This window comes from Agelaius tricolor, unplaced genomic scaffold, assembly GCF_023055355.1.
Source record: "Agelaius tricolor isolate 1412-34295 unplaced genomic scaffold, bAgeTri1.0.p SCAF_20, whole genome shotgun sequence".
Classification (NCBI taxonomy): Eukaryota; Metazoa; Chordata; class Aves; order Passeriformes; family Icteridae; genus Agelaius; species Agelaius tricolor.
This window is the reverse complement of record NW_027269280.1, coordinates 809,734-837,596: the sequence shown is the minus strand read 5'-3', so window position 1 is coordinate 837,596 and position 27,863 is coordinate 809,734. Positions and strand designations below refer to the sequence as shown.

Below are 27,863 nucleotides of genomic sequence, written 5' to 3'. Positions count from 1 at the left end.
TGTTGACACCCACCAGCATTTTAACCAGAACAACTTTTGATCTCTGCCTTTCAACCGAAAATTGAAAATATTTTATACTCCCTCCTCTTCCAGCATGCTCAGTCTCCATGGAGACTACAGGACCATCACTTTATTTTTTAAATTAACACCATGGCCATATGTCACTGGAGTGCAAATGCAGGGAGATTTTTATGGGCTTTCCACTCCATTTCAGTGGGATTCCAGGGCAGTGAACCTTGGACAGGGGGAGCTCCAGAGGGCCTCCTGGTAAGCCCATGAAAGCAAAGGTACAAACTCAAGAGAAGATCCAGTGGAACCCAGCACTTAAACAAGAGCAGGACTTGCCCCAGAATGATGGCCACTCTCAAATCTCTAGATTTGTTTGTGTAAGCCTCCTGTCCAAAACTGCCAAAAGCTTTTACAGACACAAAGCATCAATGTTTGTATCATCCCCCAGTGTCAGTGCCAGGCATTGATGGCCCCACTCCTCATGTGAAACCCAAACCAGGCGTGGGTCACCCCTGGGTGAGGGCACACCAACCGTGCTGCTCTGGATTCACAGGGGCCTGTGCCACGTCCTGCAGCTGCCTCCCTGCCCTGGCACCCCTGGGACGGGCACTGAGCCCTGCTGGGGACACACCACGACTTCTGGCAGGGCTGTGTTCTGGCACTCTGACGCCAGAGCAGCTCCCTGCCAGACAAAGCACAGGCAGGAGGGCAAGGAAGGTGCTCCCCCTCCTGTTCCATGTGTGCCCTCGGTGATAAAGGGCAGGCACAGCCCCTTACCATTGAGGGCACACATGGAACAGGAAAAACCTCACAGCTGCTACAAACCTGCAGCTGGGGATGTGAATCCTGAACAAACCTGAACAAACCTGCAGCTGGGGATGTGAATCCTGAACAAACCTGAACAAACCTGCAGTTGGGAATGCAATTCCTGAACAAACCTGAACAAACCTGCAGCTGGGAATGCAATTCCTGAACAAACCTGCAGCTGGGGATGTGACTCCTGAACAAACCTGCAGCTGGGAATGCAATTCCTGAACAAACCTGCAGCTGGGGATGTGAATCCTGAACAAACCTGAACAAACCTGCAGCTGGGGATGTGAATCCTGAACAAACCTGCAGCTGGGAATGCAATTCCTGAACAAACCTGAACAAACCTGCAGCTGGGAATGCAATTCCTGAACAAACCTGCAGCTGGGGATGTGAATCCTGAACAAACCTGAACAAACCTGCAGCTGGGAATGCAATTCCTGAACAAACCTGAACAAACCTGCAGCTGGGAATGCAATTCCTGAACAAACCTGAACAAACCTGCAGCTGGGAATGTGAATCCTGAACAAACCTGCAGCTGGGAATGTGATTCCTGACTTACCTGTGGTCTAACAAAGGTCCAGTTGTGGGCACTGCACAACCTGCACCATGCACAAGTCTGTTAAGTCACCTGTGCAACACTTACAGCAACACTTCTTATGGTAAATGAATACAGACATGAAAATACCTCAGCCAACACTCCCTTTTTTCCCACTGGAAATAAATATATTCAGCAAACCTGAGAGCAGCAGGCTGCATTTCCCTCTGGAGCAGGGTGTGACACTGCAGAGCCTCAGTGCCCCTCCAGACCCAGCAGCTCACTGTTCTCATCTTGCACTCTTCACTCAAAAAGCAGTAACACAGACATGGAGCAGTGCAAGCAAACAGTCTTGGCTCAGTAACTTCTCCAAAATGAACCAAGAAAAGTCTGGAATTAAAATCACATTTTCCTATGAGGGAGAGACCCCCCAACACCACAATACCTCTGTTGCTCCTCTGTGCCCCGCTTCAGCCATGAAGTGGGGCTGTACTTTGAGGAGCTGGCAGAGGAGCACAGAGGGAAAGCTATTGACTGTGATTCTGAAGAGGGATGAGGGGATGGTGCTCTGCTTTGTACTCTGGATGGGAATCAGCCAGGATCTATACAGGAGCAGCAACAGGGCTGATCAATCTTTATTCCTACACAATCAAGCAAAGCTGCATCTTCAAGTCCCTTTCCTGACAGCTCATAAAACGATGGTATCGATCACAATGCCCGAATTTGTAGCTTTGACAATAAAAGCAATTTGTTTGGGGAGGGAAATAGCCATATGAGGTGAATGCACGTGGTTTATTAACTTCAAAAAAATAATTCTTCTGAGCAATAATATGAAAGGTTAGACAGAACTTTTTAACCTTGAAGATTCTGACTTCCATTTTCCCTGCTAAGCCCCATCCCTCTTGAGAGAGCTTGTGTTTTGTGTTTTGGGTTTGGGAGAGGAGCAGAGGTGGCAGGGTGTGCCTCCCTGCTGGGCTGGTGTCTGTGAGCACTGCTCTGTTCATCCAGCTCAGGGGGAGCTGCAGAGCTCCCACACAATTCACCTCTCGGGGCTCCTGCTGCCCCACCAAACCCTTCCTGCTGCTGGGGGGCAGAACCCAGCCCAGCTGTCAGACCCCAGCAGCATCTAATGCACTGTGCATCCACCCAGCAGCATCTAATGCACTGTGCATCCACCCAGCAGCATCTAATGCACTGTGCACCCACCCCAGCAGCATCTAATGCACTGTGCATCCACCCAGCAGCATCTAATGCACTGTGCATCCACCCAGCAGCATCTAGTGCACTGCCCAAAACCCCAGCAGCATCTAATGCACTGTGCAAAACCCCAGCAGCATCTAATGCACTGTGCATCCACCCAGCAGCATCTAATGCACTGTGCACCCACCCCAGCAGCATCTAATGCACTGTGCATCCACCCCAGCAGCATCTAATGCACTGTGCACCCACCCCAGCAGCATCTAATGCACTGTGCATCCACCCAGCAGCATCTAATGCACTGTGCATCCACCCAGCAGCATCTAATGCACTGTGCATCCACCCAGCAGCATCTAATGCACTGTGCACCCACCCCAGCAGCATCTAATGCACTGCCCAAAACCCCAGCAGCATCTAATGCACTGTGTATCCACCCCAGCAGCATCTAATGCACTGTGCATCCACCCCAGCAGCATCTAATGCACTGTGCATCCACCCCAGCAGCATCTAATGCACTGTGCAAAACCCCAGCAGCATCTAATGCACTGTGCACCCACCCAGCAGCATCTAATGCACCATCCATCCACCCCAGCAGCATCTAATGCACCATCCATCCACCCCAGCAGCATCTAATGCACTGTGCATCCACCCCAGCAGCATCTAATGCACTGTCCATGCACCCCAGCAGCATCTAATGCACTGTGTATCCACCCCAGCAGCATCTAATGCACTGTGTATCCACCCCAGCAGCATCTAATGCACTGCCCAAAACCCCAGCAGCATCTAATGCACTGTGTATCCACCCCAGCAGCATCTAATGCACTGTGCATCCACCCAGCAGCATCTAATGCACTGTGCATCCACCCAGCAGCATCTAATGCACTGTGCACCCACCCCAGCAGCATCTAATGCACTGTGCATCCTCCAGGGCAATGGAGGGGAGAGCAGAGATTCCCTGATGGGAAGAGCAGAGATTCCCTGATGGGGAGAGCAGAGATTCCCTGATGGGAAGAGCAGAGATTCCCCGACTGGAAGAGCAGAGATTCCCTGATGGAGGGCCAGGCAAGGATGTTCCTCGCCCCAGGGAGGGACTGGAATCACCACTGCCTGTCCTAGCCCTGCCCAGCCCCTCAGGCTGAAGCTCTGCCTGCAGGGCTCTCTGGAGGGACCCTTCCCACCAGCAGAACTGGGCTGTGTCCTGTCCCAGCCCCACTGAACTGGAGGGAGCTCTGCCAGCTCCAGTGCTGGGGGGCCACAAGGAGCCATCCCCTGAGGGATCAGCTCTGGGAAAGAGGAGAGGGGGTAAGAGGGCAGCTGCACAGAGCAGTGACTCCAGTGAGCAGATGTTCCTCATTCAGGAGGCAGCTCCTGGCTAAGCTCAGGTAGGGCCAGCCCTGGGACTGGCAGCATCAACCACAGCACTGGTGCTCTCCTCAGGGGCACCCAGCCCTGCAAACACACCTGGACTGGTACTGAGCTGGGGACAAGAGCACTGGGAGTGCCCTCCCTGCACCCATCCCAGCGGAAGGGAATTCCTACCCCTGCCTCCCAGAGCTCACCTCAGCTCCTCCTGCCTCCCAGAGCTCACCTGTGAGCTCCTCCTGCCTCCCAGAGCTCACCTGTCAGCTCCTCCTGCCTCCCAGAGCTCACCTGTCAGCTCCTCCTGCCTCCCAGAGCTCACCTGTGAGCTCCTCCTGCCTCCCAGAGCTCACCTGTCAGCTCCTCCTGCCTCCCAGAGCTCACCTGTCAGCTCCTCCTGCCTCCCAGAGCTCACCTGTCAGCTCCTCCTGCCTCCCAGAGCTCAGAGCTCACCTTCCAGCTCCTCCTGCCTTCCAGAGCTCACCTTTCAGCTGTTCCTGCCTCCCAGAGCTCACCTGTCAGCTCCTCCTGCCTTCCAGAGCTCACCTCAGCTCCTCCTGCCTCCCAGAGCTCACCTGTCAGCTCCTCCCAGTGGAAGGGAATTCCTACCCCTGCCTTCCAGAGCTCACCTGTCAGCTCCTCCCAGTGGAAGGGAATTCCTACCCCTGCCTTCCAGAGCTCACCTGTCAGCTCCTCCCCAGTCCCACATGTTGATAAGTTAAGCCCCAAAGCCAGCTGTGCACTCCAGAGCCAAGATTTTCTGGCAATTATTTAAACATAGAAAAGAAGAGGCTCCATGAGGATGGAGCAAGAAAAAGCCACTTTCCTACAGAACTCTGTCTCAAGCTTGATTGGCTCTTGTGTCCAAGCAACTCCAAGCTCTTATTTAAGATTTTTCCGTAATTGTCTATTGATAAGAATTCAGCTGCCTGGAGACTCTCTATTCTGTTTTTCCTCTACTCTGTGTATTTTCCTGACACAGATAAGAAATGCCCATCTCTGAGTCAGCTTTGTGCTGTCAAATCTAAGGCACACATGCACAGGCAGCATGAGACTCGTTTGCTCTCAAAACCTGACTAAAATCCCCTTTTTTTCTTCAAAGGAAAAAACTTCATGAAATTAATGAAAAACTGACCTAGCTGTAGTTACGTGCTTTATTTCCTTCATTAAAAATGACAAATGTATTCTGGAGCTAGCACATGTGTACTACTGCAGGCTGTATTTATGACAGAAATAAGCATAAGTTCTCTCCTTTGAAATAAACCATCCTACACCTATTATTAGTGAGAGATCTGCACAACACACCACAGCACTTGAATATATCCACTCGCCTGTTGACACCTCCCTGAAATAGGGGGAATATTATAATGTTAAAAATAGAAAGCATGAATATTGTTGATGTATAAACAAAAAGGAAAGCAATATCCACAGAGCGCAGAAACAATATGTAAATTAAGAGCTAATGGAAAAAAAATCTCATATTGTGGGAGAAAAAAGCTTGAGAAATTGACTTGACATCTTTATGCACATTCTCTGAGATGTGGCCCGCACAGCACAAATATTAGGTGAATTTAATCTGCAACATATTGAAATTGCAATCGCCTAATATCACATACATGTACGTAACTTAATTTGAATTATTAGGCATGGAAATCATTCTCAAGGCCTGATATGCTGCTGCACAAATTTCTTTCATATTTCCACCCAGGCCTCTGGGGGGAAGCAGCAAAAGCTGTGTGCACTGCTTTGCACTCCACCTCACTTTTTCCTTGAAAGCTTCTGGAGTTTTCCAGGTCCTTGTGCCTCTCCAGGCTGAGGTTTTGTAGAATTTGTGGGGATGGAAGCTGTTTATGGCCAGTGCCTCTCAGCTGCCCAACAGCTGGCAGAGCCTTTGCAATGATAAAACTTCACTGTGACTGGACAGACACAGATTCTTGCACACCTACAACAATGGTCAATCCTTTCCCAGTACTATCTGTAGAAAATCAAATGCATTCAAATTGTTGCTTTATTTCCTTTTTTCTCCCAGCTCTGTACTACATGAAAGACCTCCCTCTGCATTTCTCCTCCCCAGTAACACCTTTCTCTAAAGCAGCAGCACCTTTTAGCAGAGCACATGACTCTGTTACCTTTAATGTCTTCGTTTTGTGACAATTAAGGAAGAGACACTCGGCAGAATAAATTGACACACCAGGCTGTTTGAAGTGTCCTTTAATCTTCTGGATGATTTTAAAAGTTCAGCTGGTTATTTCACTTAGAGATCAGACTGAAGCAACTCCCTGCTCCCCCTCCTCCTTTCCTTGTCAAATGGCTGTGACAGCCTGGGGAAATATTGTCTGTCTTGGATGCAGCCACTGCCCTGCAGTGTAAGGCTGCAGATGAGTTCAATACAGCTTGTTCCACTGCTAATTTCAGAGGGCATGCAGAGCTGCTTCTTCCCCGGGCTTAACAGACAAATTGACTTTCTAATTTTAGAACAGGAGACTTCTGCACAGGCACAGATCAAAAATGCTCCTTTTCTGATGGATCTAAATACACATTTATGCTCTGAAAAGCCCCAGCACCTGAGGGCCTGCGAGCTTGCCATGCAAACTGGTATTTAGGAATGGTGCCCACAGCCAGATGTGTAAGCACAGTGCTGGTAGTGCTTGTTCCTGGCATGGGCAGTTCACAGCAGCCCTGTTACCCTAAATACAGCATTCACACGAGGCTGGGGGACAAATCAAGGGCTGTAATTTACTCCTTCCTGTGCGTGCATTGCATCTCCATCAATGTACATCCTGCTTTTCCTTCTAGACCACATCCAAATATTTGCCTTCTTTGCTCTGCCCCTGGCACAACTCTTCCTTTTCCACTAAAAGTTAAAAAGTTCCATTTACCACATCTTTTTTGTAATGGAAAATGAAATATTCAGCTTCTGAAGTGACAGGTGAGAGCATCATCTCCATCCCAGCAGGTCTGTGGTACAGGGCTGTGCCTGACAGCAATTCTCCTACCTGAGAGCCTTCACCTGCCTGCTAATTGAGTATTTCCATCCAATTAAACTCTGCAGTTTCTGATGGAAGCACCTCAGTGATCATTAGCAGTTCATCAGGACTTTTGGGTGTGTTTACAAGTCCTGATTACAACTGAAGAGTAAAATCTTTATTTGTGGTTTATCCAAGAAGCAGAAGAAGCATTTCTTTTCATAAACAAGATTAATCCCTTAAACCACTGCACAAGAGATATTTTCCTAGATAATTACATAAGAAAGATGAGAGTGCCAAATGCACACACCTAAAGCGAAGAGCAAAAATACAGCTTTTACAAAACAGCTGCTGATTGCCACCATCTCAGAGATTTGATCATAAGGCTGCATTTCTAAAACTGTCATTTATCCCAAAACTCTGGAGACAGCTAAATTCCTGATCCTTTGCTGCTGAGAGCCACTGCAAACAAGATTTATTTTCATGTCCTTTATGAGAACAAAGTCTTGATTTTTGAACAAATAGTAATTTTTCATCAAGACATTGTAATTCTCTTTGAGACTCTTATGGACTAAGTCAGAGGTTTATCTTACTCAAATATAGAAAACAAATGCAGAATAAACCCACAACCCCCCTCTCTTCCTTCAGCCTTCTTGGTATTGAATGTGCATAAAATCAAACCTGATTCAATCTATCAGAACCTAAAAAGAATTGCAATATAGACAATAGGTATGCACTGAATGTGTAAATGCATCTCTAACATAAATAGATATTGGTGAGATCACAGGAATATAACATGTGGATTTGAAAGCTACAAAAATAATTAGGACAATTCAAAATTATTTGTTGCACCATCCTCCATTCAGTAGTTGACAACTTGGCAAAGAAATGAAGCTATAAAATGAAGATATAAATTTCCATCTAAGAGGTGTATCTAGCTTTTGGGAAAACCAAGTTAAATTGCAGCCATTTTGCCATGTGCAGTGGAATTTAGGAGAACAGCCTTGTCTGTTTATATTAACAGACGTTTAGAATTGGAAATCAACACTCAAAAATAGAAGAACGTGATGAAGTTTCTTATGCTTCCAAGCAAAGACTCAAAGACTGGCAAGGGACGCAGTTTGGATAAATTCTGGGTTTGGCATCCAAGATGCAAAACAGAACTTTGTTTTCCCTATAAAAATCCACCCAAACTTCTCCAAAGTGTGGATCCCAGGACAGGAGGGAGATGTTATTCTGAAACACGTGTCACACCCAGACTTGTCAGAGCCTGTCTGCCAAACTCCTCTGTGCCCATGGTCCTGTGGAACAAGTCCCACGTGTTCCTGTGAGACTGTTCCTCATGAATATGCATCAGATTCACTCCAGCATCTCCTGATTCCTGCAGCTGCTAAAGCTCCTCCGCTATGGATGCTGACAAGTGCACAATGTATGGACAACACAGAGAATGTACTCCACATACATTCCATTTATTCATTCTGTGCTCGTTTTTTACAGGCAGCTTTTGTTCTCTTCCAGGCCTGCTGTTCTCCTTGCCTTCACTACTTCACACAAAGACCTGCAAGTGTCTGTAAGGAAATTAATTGCTTCAACAATTAACAGGAAAATGCATCTCAGAGGAAACACTTCATAATGGATCTGTTTCCAGGTACAATATTTGCCACTCAGGAATAGATTATTTGGATTGAAAATTATTCAAGTTAATTATTTTCTCCCTAGTATGGGATTAAATGAGGAGTGTAATAATAAACTGAAAATGAAGAAGTTCCACCCAGCACTTCACAAGGTCACAGTGAAAGGCCCTGTTCCAGTGCCAATTTCAAGGATTCTGCTCATCCTGTGACCAAAGATTTGCTGAAGGAGCTCAGGGCCACAGGTAAGGCTTCTAGAAAAGATAGTATCTTGTCAACACTGAAGGGATTTTCAAGTATTTCAGCTAAAGCTGAGAAAAAGGCAGGCAGACATTCCTGCAACATGCCAGGGAAAATTTATCTCAAGAATGACTGCAGATAGCAGCCATCCATTCAGCTAATTGCACATTTGAATATTAGCTTCAGGTAACCCCTGGAACTAAGAATAACACGAGCACATTTGCATAAGTGCAGGTGATCCCTCAGTGCCACCCTGGCACAGAACCCCAGGCACAGCCTTGGATCTGCTCTGGATCCTTCTGGAAACGGAGCCAGCAGCAGATGCACCCTGCCAGGACCACATTCCCTTGGACTGGGGACTTCTCATCATTGAATGAGAGAATGGCAGAATTAACCAGGGTGGAAAAGAGCTTTGAGATCATCAGCCCAGCCCATGACCTCACAGCACCTGATCAACCAAGCCATGGCTCTGAGTGCCACGTCCAGGGATGGTGACTCCACCTGGGCAGACAATTCAGTCACTCTTTCAGTGAAGCATTTTTCCCTGTCTATCTAAATGCCCAGCCTAGGCCACTCTTGCATCACAGGCAGAGCAGCAGAGCTGCAAATACTCCCATTTCCAAGTATACCTGACACAAAGCCACATTTCTACTTCTGACACGAAGAGCTCTGAGGGCTCCTGAGTAACAAAGGGAACACACACTGCAGCACCTCCTGCACTTCTCCAAAGAATCATGCACAAGCCACTGGCCCCTTCCCAGCTCACTTACTGCCATGGATGCACAGCCTGAATCCCCACTCCCACACAGGAAAATCCTCCTGCCTAACTTCTGGTGGAATGTTTTCCCTGCGCATTCTTCCACTCACACTCAGTGACAAACTATCATCCACAGAGCAGGATTCACCATTCACACAACAAGCATGGGTTGCAAACAGAGCCAGCCTGTGGCAGAGACACACAGTGAGCTGCACACTGCACCAGCTCCAGCCCACAGCACAGAACCCAGCTCCAGACTGTGCCTTGGGCTGCAAACAGCAGCCAGGCTGGATGGAGTGTGCTGCTGCAGGCGCAGATTGCAGGGGGAGGAATGGGGCACGTGGCACTCCTTGATGGCACCCAGAATATGCAGGGAGCACACCCTGCTCTGCATGGAATCCCACAGCTCAGAGCCCAGGATTTACACACTTGTCCATGTCAGAGACACCACAAAGACAAGGCATCCAAACACCCAAATTCTTTTACTGGCACGGAAGCCAACAGAAACTCCAAAGAGAGAAACTCCAAAAAGAGAAACTCCAAAAAGAGATCTAAGACACACCAGCAATAATTCCAGAGAACTGTGCCATTGATGCACCTGCACAGCAAGGGCTGAAGCCATAAAATCATGCAAATGCCCAGTGAACTCAGCCTTGTACTAGCAGCTGGAATTTATTTAGGACTGGTTTTGTGATTTAGAAGGATGCCAGGCTGTGTTACATAATTCCCTTAACCTTCTGGCCCACACTTAGTTGTGTGTTGATTTAGATGTGACAGATTGATTTTTTTCACCCAAAACATGGGAATTCCCATGTCTCAAGAGCAACAGGCGTATTTTTTAGCCTCAGCTCATATTTTAAGTCATCCACTCAACTTTCCAACCCTCTCAGTAATTAGTATTACTTCTTACAAGATTTCCTCCAAGGGGAAAAAAAATCAACAGCAGCATTAGAGATATTTTCACAAGACACACTTTTGCATTTAATATTAGATTTTTAATAGACAGGAGATTACTCACTTGCTGTCTCTTCTGTAATAGAAAGCAAACTGGCTTTGTCCTACTGGAATTGTTATTTTTAGCCTCTGGGCTACCAAAGGTTTAGGAACTACAGTGCTAAGTACCACAAACACAGAGCAAGCATAACGATGAATCCTGAAGGTTCTTAAGGGAAATAATTCTTTCTCAAGCTTAAAATTATATTTATTACACTGGGTAATACCAGGGTAAAAATACAGGCACTAAATATGAATGAGGTTATCCAAAGTACTGAAAATATCCTTTAGCTACTTCAACACAAGACAGAAAGAAGGACCTGTGCTCAGCAAGGGAGGTGAACACAAACACCTGCACATCACGCAGGAGGAGAGGTCAGAATTCCCAGCATATCCATGAATTACCTGCCTTTTCTGTAACTGACTTCTGTCAGCAAACTCCTTCACCTTCGATTGTTTCCCTCCAATTATCTGATTCCCAGTTCGTCATGCCAAGAACTCTCAATGAAAGGGGATTAAGCCCCAACATTATTTATTGCTTGCAGATCAGTTGTGTGCAGAGCTGCAGGACCTTCAGAAGAGTCCCTGAGAGCTCCCTGCAGCTGCTGATGCTGAACATGGAGCTGCAGAACCTCATTTTACCCCGAGCACTGCAGGGGTAACTCACAGAGAACAAGCCTGATTGCCACACAGCACTGACAGCTCCGTGTCTGTGTCTGGAGAACCTCGTGAAATGCCAGAAGTGACTCTGACTCCTCCCGTGAGAGCATCAGAAAAGGATCCCTCATTGTGTGAGCACAGGAATCATCAGAACCTCCCAGGACTCCTCAGGTCCATCCACAGCCCCACCCCTGAGCCATCACAGGCACTGCTGCAGAAGCCAGCCCAGCTTTTCTGTATTCCAGCTGAGTTCATGAACAGGGAATACTGACTATCTGCTCTAGGTTCCATTTTGGTGTCATCTGGGAGCCCCATACATGAAGTACCTACAGATCCCTGCCTTCCATGACTGTTTTTATAGGTGAAGTAAAACCCAGTAAGATTTAATCCAATATACAAAGGGGTAACATGCTTTCAGATGGACTAGGCCAGGAAATGAAATGCATCCTCCTTCCAAGCAGCCAGAACTCCTCTGTTCCAAGCTGTGCCCTGAGGCCACAGCTGGCTGAGCTGGGGTAGGTTACCCTGATGCTGCCATATGGGAACATGGAACTGCTCCAGCTCAAATTAGGGAACACTCTTCCAGGTTGTGCTCAGCTGTGACAGTGCAGAGAACACAGAATTTCCTCCCAGGGCTTCTGGGTATCCAGAGGAGGGCTGCAGAGCTGTGCTGCAGGTGTGGGCAGCCTGGCCCTGAGGACACCAGCCTGCAGTCCCCCTGTCTGTCATTGTTCCCTGGGACACACGGTCTCTAAAGCAGAGCCAAACATGAGAATGGCCAAGATAAGTGAGACCTCCTGCAAAGCCCTCTGAAAGGAACACAACATCTTTATCAGTTTCTTGTATTTACTCATGAATGATATCATTGTTCCCATGCATGCAATGAGAGCTGGAGCTGGGAGCCCCAGCTCTCCCCAGGGTGTGGGGAGCCAGCACAGCTCCCACAGTGATCCCTGGACATTGAGTATTAGCTGCTCTGCTAATATTCTGCTCCAAGAACTCCAGTCCCAGGAGATCTGCAGATCTGGGGCACCACAGAAGTCATACATTGGTATTTCAAAAGGATAATCCCTGAATGAGGGAATTTATTTTCTTTAACAGCTTCAAAAGACGGTGCTGGTTCTCACCTTTCCCACTTCCAGCTGCATCTTGCTCCACACCAAAGGAGCAGGAACAGCCGTGCTCCCCAAGGAGAGCCCGAGACTGAGCTGAGATTAAAGGGAATCAATCATCTGTGCCCTTTGACTGCAATTCCCTGGGTTACCTGCTCCACAGGAATGCCAGAGCCAGCAGTGCCCCTCAGCTGCCAAAGGCCATCCCCACCCCTTTGAAGTGCTTTCTTTAAATGAATGGCTCAAACCAACAGGTGGAAAAGTTGGCTAATAATGCCTTTATCGAATAACTGGTTATTATTTCATCTCTTTCCCTTTGCTTGATCCCAGATGATAACCATAAACATCTTTTCTAGGGTATTAGCATTGCGTAGAATGATTTCAAGAAAGACTCTGCATTTCTTGCTAAATGAAACCGTTTTCTTTTTTAAAAAATGGAAAAAGTGGGTCAGCATGTAAAATAATAATGCACTGAGGCTTGGTTCAGACAAATTTATTTTGCCTCAACATCTCAAGGGGTTCTCTCTCTGAGGGCACATTTAAGCTTTAAAATGAGAAATGGAGGTTTGTGACTAATTGCCTTCAAACAGAGGAATGTAAACATGACTTCTGAGATGTTCAGTACTTGCACATGATCACAACAGACAAACTCCTGGAAGCCTGGAGGTTTCTAATAACACAGGAAGGAGACAGAAAAACCTAAAGTGTACACAGCATGAAATTCTAAAAGTACCCAGGGTAAATATGTTTGCAGCTGATCATTACCCACATGTCTCAGAAGCAGAAACGGAGCTCAACCCTGCTGTTTCAGAATTAAATGAACGTATTCCACCTGCCCAACAAGAGATATCCTAATGTACTACATCAGCACCAACAATCCTGAGTGAACAGACAATTTTTAGGGCTGAGTAATTATTCTCAGAAAGCAATTTTGGAACCACATAAAAGCATCACCTTTCTCCCTTCCCTCCTGTTTCCCTCAATAATAAAACCAGGATTAAAAAATGAATAGGAGAAATCTTTTTTTGCTTAGAATTTACATAAACAAATAATGCATTGGGTGGCCACTAAAATCCCCAACATCCAGCCTAGCCCAGCTCTTCCCCCACTGGGCCTGTCCAGCTCTGAAAACATCACCCTTGAGTATATTCCATTCTGAAAGTCTGATTTCTGCAATCTCTTTCTTGCTTTTATTTCATAGTGACAAAGTGAAGTTCACGTGATTCCCACAGGATGGGATGTGACAAAATATAAAGGGATTTTTTTACTACATCACACGTCCTTTTCTCTTATTTTAGAGCAGAAATTTCTCTTTCCAAGCAATAATCCATTTCTAGGTGACAAAGTCACGTGAGCACATGGGAGCAAGGAAAAAAATTAATGGTGATCTAAAACATTAAACTGCTTTTATGAAGCATTTTGATGAACACCAGCAAGAGACAGAGTGTAATTATTGTGGCCATTAGGCCGTTATTTATGTTAAATTTGTTGCTCTTGTTGGCTTCAGAAGTGTTTTAGGACTATAGCACTCTTGGGAGTCCATCAAATGTGCTGGCATGTGCAACAAGTGAGAGAGCGAGGCAATAGCTCACTGCATTTACAACATGAAAATATGTAATAATTGCATGGGAAAATGAGAGAAACAGGGCACTAAGGACAATGGCATAAATGCAATACAAAGAAAATATTGTGTAGAAAATCAAAGGCAGTGTTGGCATACGTTTTCCAGACCCCTGTTGTTATTTAATATCGAGTTAATTTCTTCAGTTATAAAAGTGTTAAGAAAATGAAGCCCTGAAATACAGTAGCATGAACAAATGAGACTTGCAGGAATAAATGAAGAATACAGCCCAGAAGATCCTGTTACTGTCTCTCACTGTGCTCATGTTCTCACAAACTGATTTAGTCGCTTGTAGTTCAAACTGAGAATCCGTTTCTGTGACAGCAGCATCTGGTTTCAGGCAGCACAAACCAGCAACTCCTTCAGTGCTACAGAACTGAGGAGGAAAAGTATCAAAACAAATGCTGTCCTTGTCACATTTCCAGAAAAAGGGAAAGGAAATTGCCAGGCAAATTATCCATTACATAACTGAAACACTTTTGGTGATAAGGCAGGAAATGTTCATTAAGGTTCTACTCAGAGATGGCCAAGCTTTGTCTGTAATTATTTTGTATTTCACTGAATCAGTGGCTCCATTCCTGCCACAGGCACAGAGCACAGTAATGGAATGGGAATAACAAACATTACTACCCCCAATATAAATAGATAGATAAATACAAATGGGTTACTGTAAGAGGATCAGGACACCCATTACTACCACACCAGACCACCCTGCCTGGTGTGGCACGTGGATGTGGATGGAGCTGTGGATGGAGGGAGTGCTGCCAGTGGTGCTCTGCAGAGGAGGAAAGCCCAGGTGTGGCACGTGGATGTGGATGGAGCTGTGGATGGAGGGAGTGCTGCCAGTGGTGCTCTGCAGAGGAGGAAAGCCCAGCCATTCCCCATCTCCAGCCCCAGGGTTCCCCCAGGCCCAGCCCGGCGGGCACAGCGCCCGCCCAACAGCAGCACTGGGGAACAACGACAACAGGCAGCAAGCCAGGCCTTGGACCTGGGGCTGCTCCTCCTCCCCACCACCACTGCACAGCACAGAGGCCATTTTGGGTAAGTGAGAAACAGCCCCAAGCCAAGGAAACACGCAGGAAAGGCAGGACTCCTGAATGTCACCCTCCTGTTCCATTCACCTCAGTACACAGGAACGCACAAAAATAAAATCAGCCACTCCCAGGGCAGAAGTAAAGGATGGCTTTACAGATTGGATGCATCTCCCAGACTCAGTCAGTGCTGGAGGGGTTTCCCCAGTCCCATTTCTGATCACTGCTCAATTCCCAGAGCATTTTCTCTTTGCCTCTTTGGTCCCCTGCTTGCCAGGAGAGGGGTGGGGGATTGGTGCTTCACGGGAACAGCAGCAGCGCTGTGCAGGTGCTACAGGCAGGAAACACATCTGATCATCTCCTGGGTCAGGGTTTGGAGTGCTACAGAGTTATTACTGCCTGAGAAGGAAATCAGCAGAACCGGGCAGAACTTTCTAATTGCTTCACCGTTAATCTGGAACGCTGTCGCCAGCCCGTAATAAGCAAGGCACGAGAACTTCAAATCATATTTGACAGATGGGCTTAATTAGTTATTCCCAGACAGAATCATAATATTTGCTGTTAATATTCATCTGAAAACACCCTGCTGGCTGTGATAATATTTATATGTTAATCCTGTTACGATAAGCTGCCGGTGCCAGAACCTCTCCAAACAAAATGACGGATATATTTCAAACCCGAGCTGGGAAGGCTCTGGCATCCTGCTCTGGTTTGTCACTTGCACAAGTGCCTCCTTAAGCCGTGAAATTACACTTGTCACACTGAGTTAGCTTTATTAACACTATTTTCTGATCCATGTAAAACTATCAGGAACACAAAGGTACTGAATCTGCAGTTAATTAACATTGCCACCTTTGCATCCATGTGATCAGACCTCTGCTTTTTAGGAGAAATTAAAGAATATGCAAATAGAGTTTCTGTAATTTCTAAATGAACTACGGAGGCCAACAATTTGGTAAAGGACATCAATATTTAACTGTGACCCAGTGTGCCTATTTGGTGACATCAAACATTTCTAGATAAGGATAAAATTATTTCCCAAAAGCTGTAGAGCACATGTAATGTGCTCTTTCCCCATGAAATGCTTGATCTTGCTTCTTCAAATGCAGAGCTAAACAGAGCCAACTACATTTAATGAGGAAAACAATACACTGGGAAATGCATTGCAAATACTTTGCACTCCTTGCAAAGAGGGAGGAAGTTCTCAAAAGTGAGAAAAGCAGAAAATCTCAGCTGGGAGCTCGATGGAGCAAATCAAACCAGGAGTCACAGGAGAGGTACACATGCACCTTCCCCTGCCTGGGTTTTCTTTCCAGTAACATCTGTGTACAACCCCAGATTTCTTTCAATAAACGTCCAGCAATGTTTATACCCAGCATGTGCAAGCACACAGAATCCACAAGCACTGCATGAAAGATGACATAGTAATTTATTTTTTGTGTACCAGGGGTCATTTTAAAGGATTGCCACCGGATGATGAATGGTGAAGGGAAGTTCAGTTGCCAAGATTCAATTTCCCCATGAGGCTGCTTTACATTTTCCTGCTGAGGAACAGAAATCAGGCAAATGCACTCTATGGGCCCAGCAAGATAAAGTGTGATAGAAAACTCATTGCTGAAATAATCTCTGATTTTGATCCAATGCCCATTTCTGTCAATGAAAATATTCATCCTTTCCTCTAGTAGCTTTGAAGGGGATTTTAAGGAATCTGACAGACTGTGCCTGGCACAGGAAGCTCCCACCTTGGCCTATACACACATTTCTGCTTTGCCCAATGCCATTCAGCCAGATACATGACAATATATGCTTTAGATGAGGAAAATTCAGCATCTACAGCAAAGGAACTGTGTAGAATCTGAGCTATTAGAAACAGAAAGTGATTACCAAGGGAAGTTCTTCCCTTCCTCTTTTTTTTATACACGCAGATTGCAAGGAGATGAAACTTCTTAATCATTATGTTCAGAAGGTATTTACTTATATATCATAAACCATGTAACAAATCCCCAAAGTCTATTAGATTCTGTAACATTTCACATGTGAATCACACACATAAAGTGGGAATTTTTCTATCAGCAATGCCAGCCCCAAACAAAGGCAGTCTGGTCATTACAAATGTGCACTTGACTTGCAGTTCCAGAAATGATGAACAAGAAGCAGCACATTATATAAAAATGTATTCATTAAACCAAAGAGTTGTGATTAAAAAAGGAACATCCACCTGCCAGATGAAGGCATTTTAAGACACGTCAATGTTGCAGAATGGGAATGGAAAACAGAAAATCTATTTCTTCTGCAGATCAAAAATTCATCTAAATCTCACCCTCAACATCATTTTCATATAGTCACAAAAGACCAAAACAGAAACAAGAAAAAAACCCAACAAAGAAAGGGGCACAATCCACCAAGAAAACCTCAAGCAAAATTAATAAACCAAACCAAAAAAATCCACCACAAACAGCCATATGAAAATAATTTTTAAAAAATTAAACTATTCACAATCAAGCTCGAAGATATGAAACAAGTTCTTCCAAATAATTTGTGACAACAGCATTTTCTGTTAGTTTTCACTTCCTTTGAGCACTAGGGCTGAGTAACATTTGTGTGGTGGGTTGAGCAACGAGTACAAAACAACGACAGTCCCAGCTTTTCCAAACGCATTTCCTCATGCACCGTAGGAAAATGTATTAAAATCATTAAAATGTATTGAAAGCAGCCACGACCTACCTGTTCTCAGCAGCAGATTTCCTCTGGCACACCACCACAGCTGGTGCATATTTGCCAGAGTAATCCACGCTCTCCCTGATGTCCCACAGGTAGGGGCTGCTGGCTCTCACACTGAAAACGTTCACACCCCTCTTCACCTTGGCCCTGGGAAAACAAGAATATATGGCACCAATCAGACAGGAAACATCAGCTCAATCTACTCCTTATTTCATCATCATGTTCTCATTACTTCCCCACAGAAAATGCCACCACTCATTAAGAGTTCAACAGCAGGACAAGGAAAGGAGATGAGAGAATTAATTAAGACGTTCACATTTTGAAGAAATTGTATCAAGGCAGAAATCTGACTGAACTAATGGTAATTGAGCTTTAGTCATAGCTGGATTGAAGGGTGGGTGTGCTCTGGAGCAGGCTCCTCACTCCTGCTCCTCCTTACCCACACTCTGGGCACCCCTGGGCACACCGAGGCTCTCTGCTGGCTGCAAGGTGTTGCATTGGCACAGAAAGTAACATTTTTGGTGTCAAAAGAAAGGAGGTGGGTGCTGGAGTGAAGAGCCATTGCTAAGCCTCCCTACAAACAAAATCTACCCTTTCTCTCCTCCCTCTCTAGATTGCTCTAAGATGGCAATCCTTATCTTTGCTCTTATTTTCATCATCTTTTTGAGTTCACAACATTTTCTTTTAATACTGTTGTGTTTCATTGTCCCGTCAGCTCTGAACTTAAAAATACTTATTCTAAAAATATTCTTATTTTTCCTAAAGCACCTGATTTCTCTGGAGCTCTGGTTCCATGTAAGAGAGGTCCAACAACAGGAAAAGCCATGTGGCAAACTGGCCTGGCTGCTCTGCAGAGGTGCTTTCTAGTTCTCATGGGCTAGCATAATACTTCTGGGGTTGCATGGTGAAAGAACAACCAGAATAAAAAGTTATTAACTGCAAGTGGAGAAGAGGGACTTTATATGGAGAGAGATGCACTTTCAAATATCCATTTCAATTCCTCTCATCAGGTGTGGCGTTCTTTAATTCTGCCTCTCTCTTCTCCAAAATTTGTACCTCAGGGCACTACAGGATTGCCCCACAGGTAGAAATGTAATCTTGGCCAAAGTACTGAACAAGGAGTCCCTGGTGCTGGTAACTTCTGGTTCCTGAATGTGTTTACAAGGAGTCCACTGTGATCAAGCCTCATGAGGTGTCAGGAAATGACAGCTTAATTATATTTGCTAAAAATCTCATACACAAAATGCACTCAGTGCCATGGCAAGTTCTCAGTTCTGGGCAGAAACCCCAAAAGGTAGGGGAGGTTTTTGTCTGAGCAGCTGCTGCCAGTAGAGCAGCAAACAGCAGCAAAACAGCACTGTCAGCTCTGCCCCCGCATGAAATTGCTCAGGAAATCTTTGAAGGACAAGATCCACACAGATGTTTTCAGAATAAAAAGCCAAAGGATTCTTTCAACTGTCTTGAACAAAAAGGATTAAATCTCCTTTCTCCCAGCACTAACTCAATAGCAGTGGCTGCAATTTCCTTAGCACACCTGGAAGAATAAATACATGGAGGCTGGCAATTTTTGTGCAAGTTCTCCTATGCTAATTTGACAAAATGAATTTTAAGCAGGTGCAGTCACTGCTGCTAGAGCAGACATCCCTCAGGACAAGAGATCAGCGGTCAAAGCAGAGTGGAAATTAAACTCCATCCCTGATGCCTCAGAGAGGGAGGTACAAAGAGGCCACACAACCTGGGTGAAACATTTCTCAGCACGTGTCTTCAGCCACTCCTAGGGACTGGCAGCTGGTCCTGCCTTCCTGCTGCACCTCGAGGAAGGAAAACTGCTGGGCACCATCCCAGAGCAGTGACATGATGAGAAACGATCCCCATCCCCAGGGAGACTGGGGTGGCCCAGGGGCTGTGCAGGTGTGGGCTGTGACCGAGGAGCTCATCCCCACCCGGAGCTCTCTGACACAGCAGCTGTGGCTCCGGTGTCCTGTGGGGTGTGGGTGACCCAGCTGAGCTGATGGGGGCAGAGCCCCAGCCCTGCCAGCTGGGAGTGAGGGGCTGCTCACTCACACAGCCTGGAGCTCCTGCTGCCAGCACCCTGGAACTTTGCCCACAACACCTATGTCACAGACATCTTTTATGGAAAAGCCTTCCTTAGGATCCTTCCTCCTGAGAAGCTGAGAGGCCTCAGGAACAAAATGCAAACAATGGTTATCTGCTGCTGTGGAATGCAACAGGTGCATCTGGGATTGGGCTCATGTGGTTGTTTCTAATTAATGGCCAATCACAGCCCAGCTGGCTCGGACTCTCCATCTGAGCCACAAACCTTTGGTATCATTCTTTGCTATTCTATTCTTAGCCAGCCTTCTGATGAAATCCTTTCTTCTATTCTTTTAGTATAGTTTTAATGTAATATATATCTTAAATTAATAAATCAGCCTTGTGAAACATGGAGTCAGCTCCTCACCCTGGGACCCCTGTGAGCACGGTCACACACCGAGGCTGGGCTGCAGCAGGAGTGCTTGGAGTGTTTTGTGCCCATCACTTCCTTTGGGCAGACTCTGCTCGGGGCAGAGGAGGAAGGGAAGGCCATAAACATTTGAGTTGTGGCTGGTTTGGTGTTGTTTCTTTTCAAACAAGGAGCCCATCCAGCTAACCACCTTCCTGGCTGTTATTTACCTCTGGATCACTGCTCACATCAGTTTCCCAGGCTCCTGAGAAGCTCACCCCTCGCACCAAATCAATCATGGCAAACAAAGCTCCTGGGAGTCCACATCCCTAAAAACTCGTCAATGCTGACAGGGTACAAATCAAGGGAAGGGAGAAGCAAAGAAAAGCACAGAAGGAACTCCCAGAATCAATACATCACAACTGAAATCAAGGAAATGCATTACCTAAGTGCATAAAGATAGCGATTCCCAATTCTATCCCTGACCCACTGAACACTCTGTTTACTCTAGAGATGGAAGAGGCTGCAACTGCAATTAAAATGCAGGCAGCATCCTCTCTCATTTATCACAGGAGCTGCTTTAGCACCTCCAGTCTCTGCAGTTTACAACCATTAGGGCTCAGCTTTCAGCCCATGTCATTCCTGCACGTGGACACCGCACCCAGGCCAGGCTGGGCACAGACACACTGCAAAGGATGGGCACAGATCCCAGGCTGGGATGGGATGGGCACAGACACACTGCAAAGGATGGGCACACACACCCTGCCCAGGCTGGGATGGGCACAGATACCCTGCCCAGGATGGGCACAGACACCCTGCAAAGGATGGGCACAGATACCCTGCCCAGGCTGGGATAGGATGGGCACAGACACACTGCAAAGGATGGGCACACACACCCTGCCCTGCCCAGACTGGGATGGGCACAGACACCCTGCCCAGGATGGGATGGGATGGGCACAGACACCCTGCCCAGGATGGGCACAGATACCCTGCCCTGCCCAGGATGGGATGGGCACAGACACCCTGCCCAGGCTGGGATAGGATGGGCACAGACACCCTGCCCTGCCCAGGATGGGATGGGATGGGCACACACACCCTGCCCAGGATGGGCACAGACACCCTGCCCTGCCCAGGATGGGATAGGCACACACACCCTGCCCAGGCCAGGTTGCCCTCCCCATCTCACCCTGGCAGTGCCCTGCTCACAGCACACAAGTATCACCCCCCTTTCCACCACAGCACAAACAAACAGGCAATCCGAGCCCTAAACAGCTCTAAATAAAGATGCTTCAGACCCGTGACATTGAAGTTAGCTTTTCATTACTGTAAGTGCTCGGGGCAAAGATCTGTGGGAACCTTTCATGGTCCTTCTGAGAAAGAGAGCTACTTTCTACATCAAAGGAGAAAAAGAAAAGGGAGCCTGTTAACACCCTGGTAGCGCTGGTTGTCATCTTGTCACCAGCAGCGAGGAGAAGGTGCAGATAAATTGTGTGCAGAGGGGGCATTTTTGAGAGCTCCTGGGCACCTACCAGACATCACAGTGGCCTCTGAGATTGCCTTGTCACTGCATCTCCCCAAAGCATTTCAGAAATAACTAGAAGGGGCTTCTATTTCTGTTTATCTTCAGTGTTTCTTCCTGCCCAGAGCCTGACCCTAATCCAGCCACGGAGAGGGAGCAGAGCAGTGAGGATGGCAGCCTTCCCTCTGCCAATATCCACCTCCTTCAGCAGCAGGGATGGCAGCAGGAGGGGTGGGACAGGCTCTCCCCCACCGCCCACTTCAGACCAAAGACAAGCAAACTGTGAGCAGAAATGAGCACAGCTCCTTGTGGCATGAAACAAAGGAATCAGGTCCGTTTTCACTCCCTGCAAAGTCAAAGGCACTGGTGTAAGTCAGCAGCAGAACAGCCCCTGCACAACCCTGCAGGCATTCCCAGCCCTCATCTCTCACTGCCCAGAGCCCATTTCTGCTGGGGACAGTGCCAGGGGTGGCTCCTTCTGGTGCCATCCCCTCTGGATCCAAGAACAAACTCCTGGAGCTGGAAACACCTTATCTTGTCTGCACTCCCCGAGCCTGCAAGGGGCTGAAGGGCAAACCCAGCCACCCTCCAGCCACCAAGCAGGAGCTGCAGACTCCTCAGGGCCTTCCTGAAGACCAGAATTAAATGTCAGGCTTGGAATCAGGTAGTGGGGGCCAGGTGCTACCATGGGATCTAAAATCCAGCCAGCAGCTGTGGCATGACTAAGCTGTGGATGCACTCAGAGTTCCCTGGGAGCTGTCTCTTGCTGGCAATAAGTGCAGAATGATCCTGTTAATGCTGTGCTACATTAAATGCAGACATCTCTGCAGGATCTGAGGTCAGGCTGGAGCTGTATGTTGCTTAAATGAGGCCGTTTTGATACCAGAACACTTCTACTGACATTTACATCCTGATGTCTCACTGCCTGCACACCACCTCCTCCCCTCCCTGAGGCCTCTGTGCCCAAACAATCAAATTCAAATGCACAAAACAACGGAAAACAGCAACAAATGTTCTGGCTTTACTTCAGGACAGAGTTTCTTTTAAACCCTGGAGTACCAGAATCGAAGGCACTATGGGATAGCAGGTTTGTGAATGCCAGGGAAGCTGGTAAACTCATGAACAGCACTGGAATGGGAATGAGAATGTACAGAGCCCACCAGACTGAACAACGGTGAGAGGGCAAAGCATGGGGCCAAGATTCACACTGAAAACAAAACCCAGAGGTAATCCAGCCCTTTGTCTGTCCAGCCTCCCTTAAAAACCACCCTTTGGCCAAAATCTGTTCCCATTTGAGAAGCCCTCGGTAGATGAGACCAAATTAACCATTCTACAGCACAGGGAGGGATGGCTGGAATTTGTGTTCCCAGCATTTCCAATTTTATGTACAGCACTGGGGTGATGCTAAATTTATGCACTTTGAGGTCATACTCTTCTTTTGTCTCCCTCTGCAGTTTCTTTGCTTTTTATGGCTGAAGCTAATATAGGACAGAATTTGAGCCTGAAAGAGGCTCTTTGAACATCAGTCAAAAATAAAACATGTCTGTCATTGAGAAAACAGGCACAACTCAGCCATCGTTGTCAGACCTAAGGCATATTTGCTGTGAGCACACGAAAACCAAGCATAAAAAGGCTCTCTGGATCTGTATCTACCACAAACCCCTGAAGAAATTTAGACCATTAAACCCAAAAATTATTTCCCCATCAGGAACAAACCTTTAAAGCTGAGACTCTTTCAATGGATTAAACTGTATTTGAGAAGGGCCCGTGTAAACCAACTGTTCTAGGGCTGGCTGAAGTGAATTGCACTTTTCTCAGTTCAGCAGGAAAGGGAGATCACAAAAACCAGGTCATGTAGTAAGACACTTCATACCAACCATCTGAATGTGTGGCTTTAATTCCATAATTAATTTTGGCATGGCTTATAAAAGGCAGGATTTGGATGCTGTGATTTGATCTGCAGAGCTGGCTTCTGCAAGGCTTTTTTGGTTCTGCTCTCCCCATTGAATACTTGATGTACAAACCAGTGTTGGCAGCTGTTTTCAGAGCAGATACCTCCAAGTTTCTTCAGATTACACTAAGAGTTGCACTGATTGAAAATCCACAGCAGAAGAGAATGGGGAGTCCCTGAGATGCTGATGGAGTTGGAATAATTTATGGAGAGCGGTCTAGCACAACAGAAGCTATTTAAAGCTGTATAATATACCCACAAACTCTTATTAAGGTCTGTGGTTTTCAGCCCTGTGAGACAGAAACCAGTTATCATTATGCATCACCATGAAAGCAGATTAAAATTAAATCAATCTGTTTATCTATGGGTTTGCAATGCAGCTTTTCCAAAGCATAACACATTCTCCACCTAATTAACATTTCAGGAGGAAAACCCATTCCACACAGCCACCAAGCCACTGCCATTCAAAGGGAGATATTACAAAAACATAGCCCAGGTGGATTTATAATGAAATTTAATTAGTGAAAGGCCACAAGACTGTTTAGGCTTCAGAAGCTGAATTGTGCACACCAGGAGTTAAATAAAATAGATTTGTCTGTAATGTGCATCTCATGGGCCGCCAAAAATCACCTATTGTGGCTGAAGTTTGTGTCCTGCACACAGGTGCAGATACCTGCATACATGCACACATGACACACACTCTGATTTTATTCCTGTGCCTTTCAAACAAGGTCCTCGTTAAAACATGTTTTGCAAGATGTAAAACACACAAGTCTCTGGAGAGCCAAAAGGAAAGGATGCATACAAATCAATTTAAAGCAGAAACAAATACCGAGTCTGCAGCTCTGACCTCTATTTACTCACCAAACAAGGCATCAGAGGGCCCCATCCTCAGTGGGAAGCAAAACTGGGGCTTTTTTCAGAAGACCCTGAGTTAGGTGAGGCTCAGGAAGCAGAGCCCCAGTGACACTCCAGCTGAGGATGGCACCCTGTGCCCCCAGCAGGAGCCATCCTGGGGCTCCCAACAGGACACAAAGGTCTGGAACGGGTTTGCCACAGCCCTGGTGCCCCCTCCTGCTCCCTGCATCTCTGGGCTGGTCGGGATGCTGCAGGCAGGAGGAGGAGGAGGAGGAGGAGATCCCTCCCCAGCACCTTCCCCTGCAGGACAGAGCTCTGGGCACCCACGAGCAGCCAGAGCACAGCAAATCCTTTCTGTATGCAAGGCTGTGCAGGAAGGTGTTTGCTTACAAAAATGAAAGGCAAAGATAAACAGTGCTGCCTGCTGATTTAAAGTGGTTGGGAGCCCCGTGGACTGCTTCAAAGTACTGTTTCCAAAATAAATGCAAAAAATAACGTGTAGGGTCTGAAATCTTTCTAAATTGCTTGTAAGAAAGCAAACGATGCAGCACATCCCTTTTATTTCTGGCCAAACAGCAGCAAAGCTGCTAACAGCACAGCTTGTGCAACCAGCAATTTTTTAAAATTAGACTTAGATTTAAGGAAAGACAGGAAAAAACAAAGCACAGTACTGGGCACTCTGTGCAGGGAAAACAAAGTGCCCTCTGCCCCATTTCACAGGTGAAAAACATGTCCTGGAACAGCCAGCAGAGCACAAGCAGCATGGGACTGGGGCTGCTGCTGGACAGAGAAGCCTGCAGCCCATGGGATGCATGATCACCCAGCCTCCACTGCAGGTGGATGCAGGAGGAAAGAGAACAGAACAGCACAACATTTCCAAAGAGCTGTAAGACCCTTCTCTCTGTGTTTCTGTGTACATACACACATGTGTATACCTGTATATACCTGTGTACATATATACAGTTCTGCTGAGTGGGAAAGCAACAAGTGGGGGAATTCTTATGGTTCATTTGAATTGGCTGACAACATTGAGCACAGGAAAAGGAAGAAAAAACTGGTAAATTGTGCACCATGAGTCTTCCAAAAAGTTGCAGAAATAGGAACAGAGTTTATATTCTCTGTATAGACCAGGAAGCTATGGGGCTGGGCACACCAGCTCTTTGGTTTGATCTGGAGAGCAGTGCCTGGTGCAGGGCCTCTTTGAGGTCACACCACACAGAAAGGCAATTTTTGAGGGATGCAGATACTCCTTCAGGGCATGGCCTGGCCAGTGACCTTCCACAAGACTTGAAAGGAGGGATGTTGCTAGCAATCAAAACTTCAGCAATTTGGACTCCTCAAGCAGCCACCACCCCAACTCCCCCAGCTGCCTGATGCTCAGTGACAAGGAGTGTGCATCTTAAAGAAAGTGCTTCTAGCTGAGCCTAAAACCTATCAGCAACCACAGAGAACATCAAGAGCCTCCCCAAACGCTCCTGTGCTCTGCTGAAGGGACTGAACCCCACAAAGGCTCTGTGAGCCCAGTGCTCCTCGCAGGGCCCCACGCTGACCCTGCCCTTCCAGGCCTCCATGGTGACACCTGGGGACTGCCAGCACTCCTGCTGAACGGGCTGCTGCTGGAAGTGACCTGGAAAATGCTCCTTACTAAAGAGTTCCTGTCAGACTCCAGCAGCAGGACAGTTCTGAGGCATTCCCAAGTCACATCCTCACGCAGAACGAGGCGCAGCAGCGCCGGGAGCGGAAGGAACATCGCTCCACAGCACTAACGAAGAGCCATCAGCAAAAATGAGTTAGCCCTGTTCCCTAGCAACTTCTCACAGCTGCAGATAAAATCATCTTCTGGACATCACAGAAACTGTGGATGCTTAGTTCTCTCTCCCAGGCATTCTCTCATCCATTGCTGTGTGCAGCTCCTGGCAGGAGGTGACACAGGAGCAGCAGCTGGGCCGTTACATTAGCTTGGCCAAAACTGAACCCACGGATCCATGAGTCCTTCACTCAATGACATGCGTGTCAGATGTTCAGAGAACAGCATCTGAGGGACAGAAATCCATGGAGCAGCAACTGCTGCAAAAACCCTGAGCCTGAAAAGCCTTTTCTGCACAGACCTTTCCTCCCTCCTGGGAGCAACACCCCTGATTCCTGATGACATTACTTAAGGTTTACAGCACCAGGGCTACAGCAAAGAGAAAGGAAAGGAACGGCATGAATAAAGGGTGCAGATTCTTCAGTGGAGGAAAAAAGCCTGCATTGCTCCAAGAGTTGCTGTTGGCATAAAATAGATATTTCACTGAGTAATTCATCAAATAGGAATTTTTGTTATACACATAAAATCCAGGCTGAACACTACAGCTCTTATAGTGCCACATGTAACCACCTTTCTGTCATCTGCACGAGTGGCCACCAAAGCAACATTTGCTAAATAACAGCAAGGAGTTCTGCTGCAGGCAAAGCCTGACAGCTCAGTGAAGCCACTGATGCAGAAGGGAGTTCAATTAATCCCAAAATGACACTGCTCAAAATTATCCCGTGCCCTTAACGCAGGGTACACGCAGTGTTGTCAGCATCCAGCTGCAGCAGTTAACTCCAGTGCATGCCAGGGCACAGCCATGGTTCTGACTTTCATCTTGAGAGCCACAGGACCAGGCTTGGCTGATGCAAACAAGCACAAGAGATCCCTTGGAGTAACACAACCCCCCCCTGTTGATTGCTCTCCAAGACAGAGCTACTGTGCAGGAGCACAAAGGCAGCTGGCAATCCTCTCCACATATAAATCCTGGAAAAATGGTAACTACATCTCTCAGCCTCACTTCATGTGTATCCTTGCACTGCTTTATTCTATTTGTGCATCTCAGTGTAAGATGAGAAGGAGTGAGAGGTTTCTTGTCCCAGCACAGTTGTTCTAAGGACCCTCAGTGGGATTCAAATGGGTGAGAATCCCCACTGTCCTTCACAGTGCTCCAAGTTAAACACCATGAAACAGAACAAGGGAACTTAAAACATGGACTGAGCAAGAATTCAAGAATTCATATGAATTTTTCTGCTCTTTTGTATTAAAACCTTGTAGCCTTGGACACCAGATTTAGGGCATCAAAATTTTAGGTACCAATTTGCTCTATGGAAAAGAGGGTTTTAAAAGTTTTAATGAGCAGACATGCAGGATGTTACTTGTGGCAAGGACTGACATTTTTTACTCCTGCAGCAAGAGCCCAGTAGCCAAAAACATTAACACTCTTCATTTAATTTGCTACTTTTTAAAATTCTCCAGGAAGAAGTGACCACTGGACAGCTGCCTTTGACAGGAAAAAGGTTGTGCCCCTGGCTGCCAGCTCGTGGGACAGAAACCACGAGAGGATAAAAGCTGTGTTAGCAGGCAACTGGAACATCCCCACAGTGCTGGGTGATGAAGGGATGAGAGTGATGGAACACGAGGCTGAAGGAACCACAACA

General features: G+C 46.8%; 1 protein-coding gene across 1 annotated transcript in view; it reads right to left on the bottom strand.

Moving 5' to 3' along the window:
• TMEM132D (transmembrane protein 132D) overlaps nt 1–27,863 on the bottom strand; it is a 195,659-nt gene that overhangs the window by 100,958 nt on the left and 66,838 nt on the right. Inside the window, exon 3 of the mRNA XM_071444941.1 lies at nt 17,646–17,789. Within this exon, the coding sequence (XP_071301042.1) occupies nt 17,646–17,789 (144 nt within the window). The remainder of the gene's footprint in view (nt 1–17,645; nt 17,790–27,863) is intronic.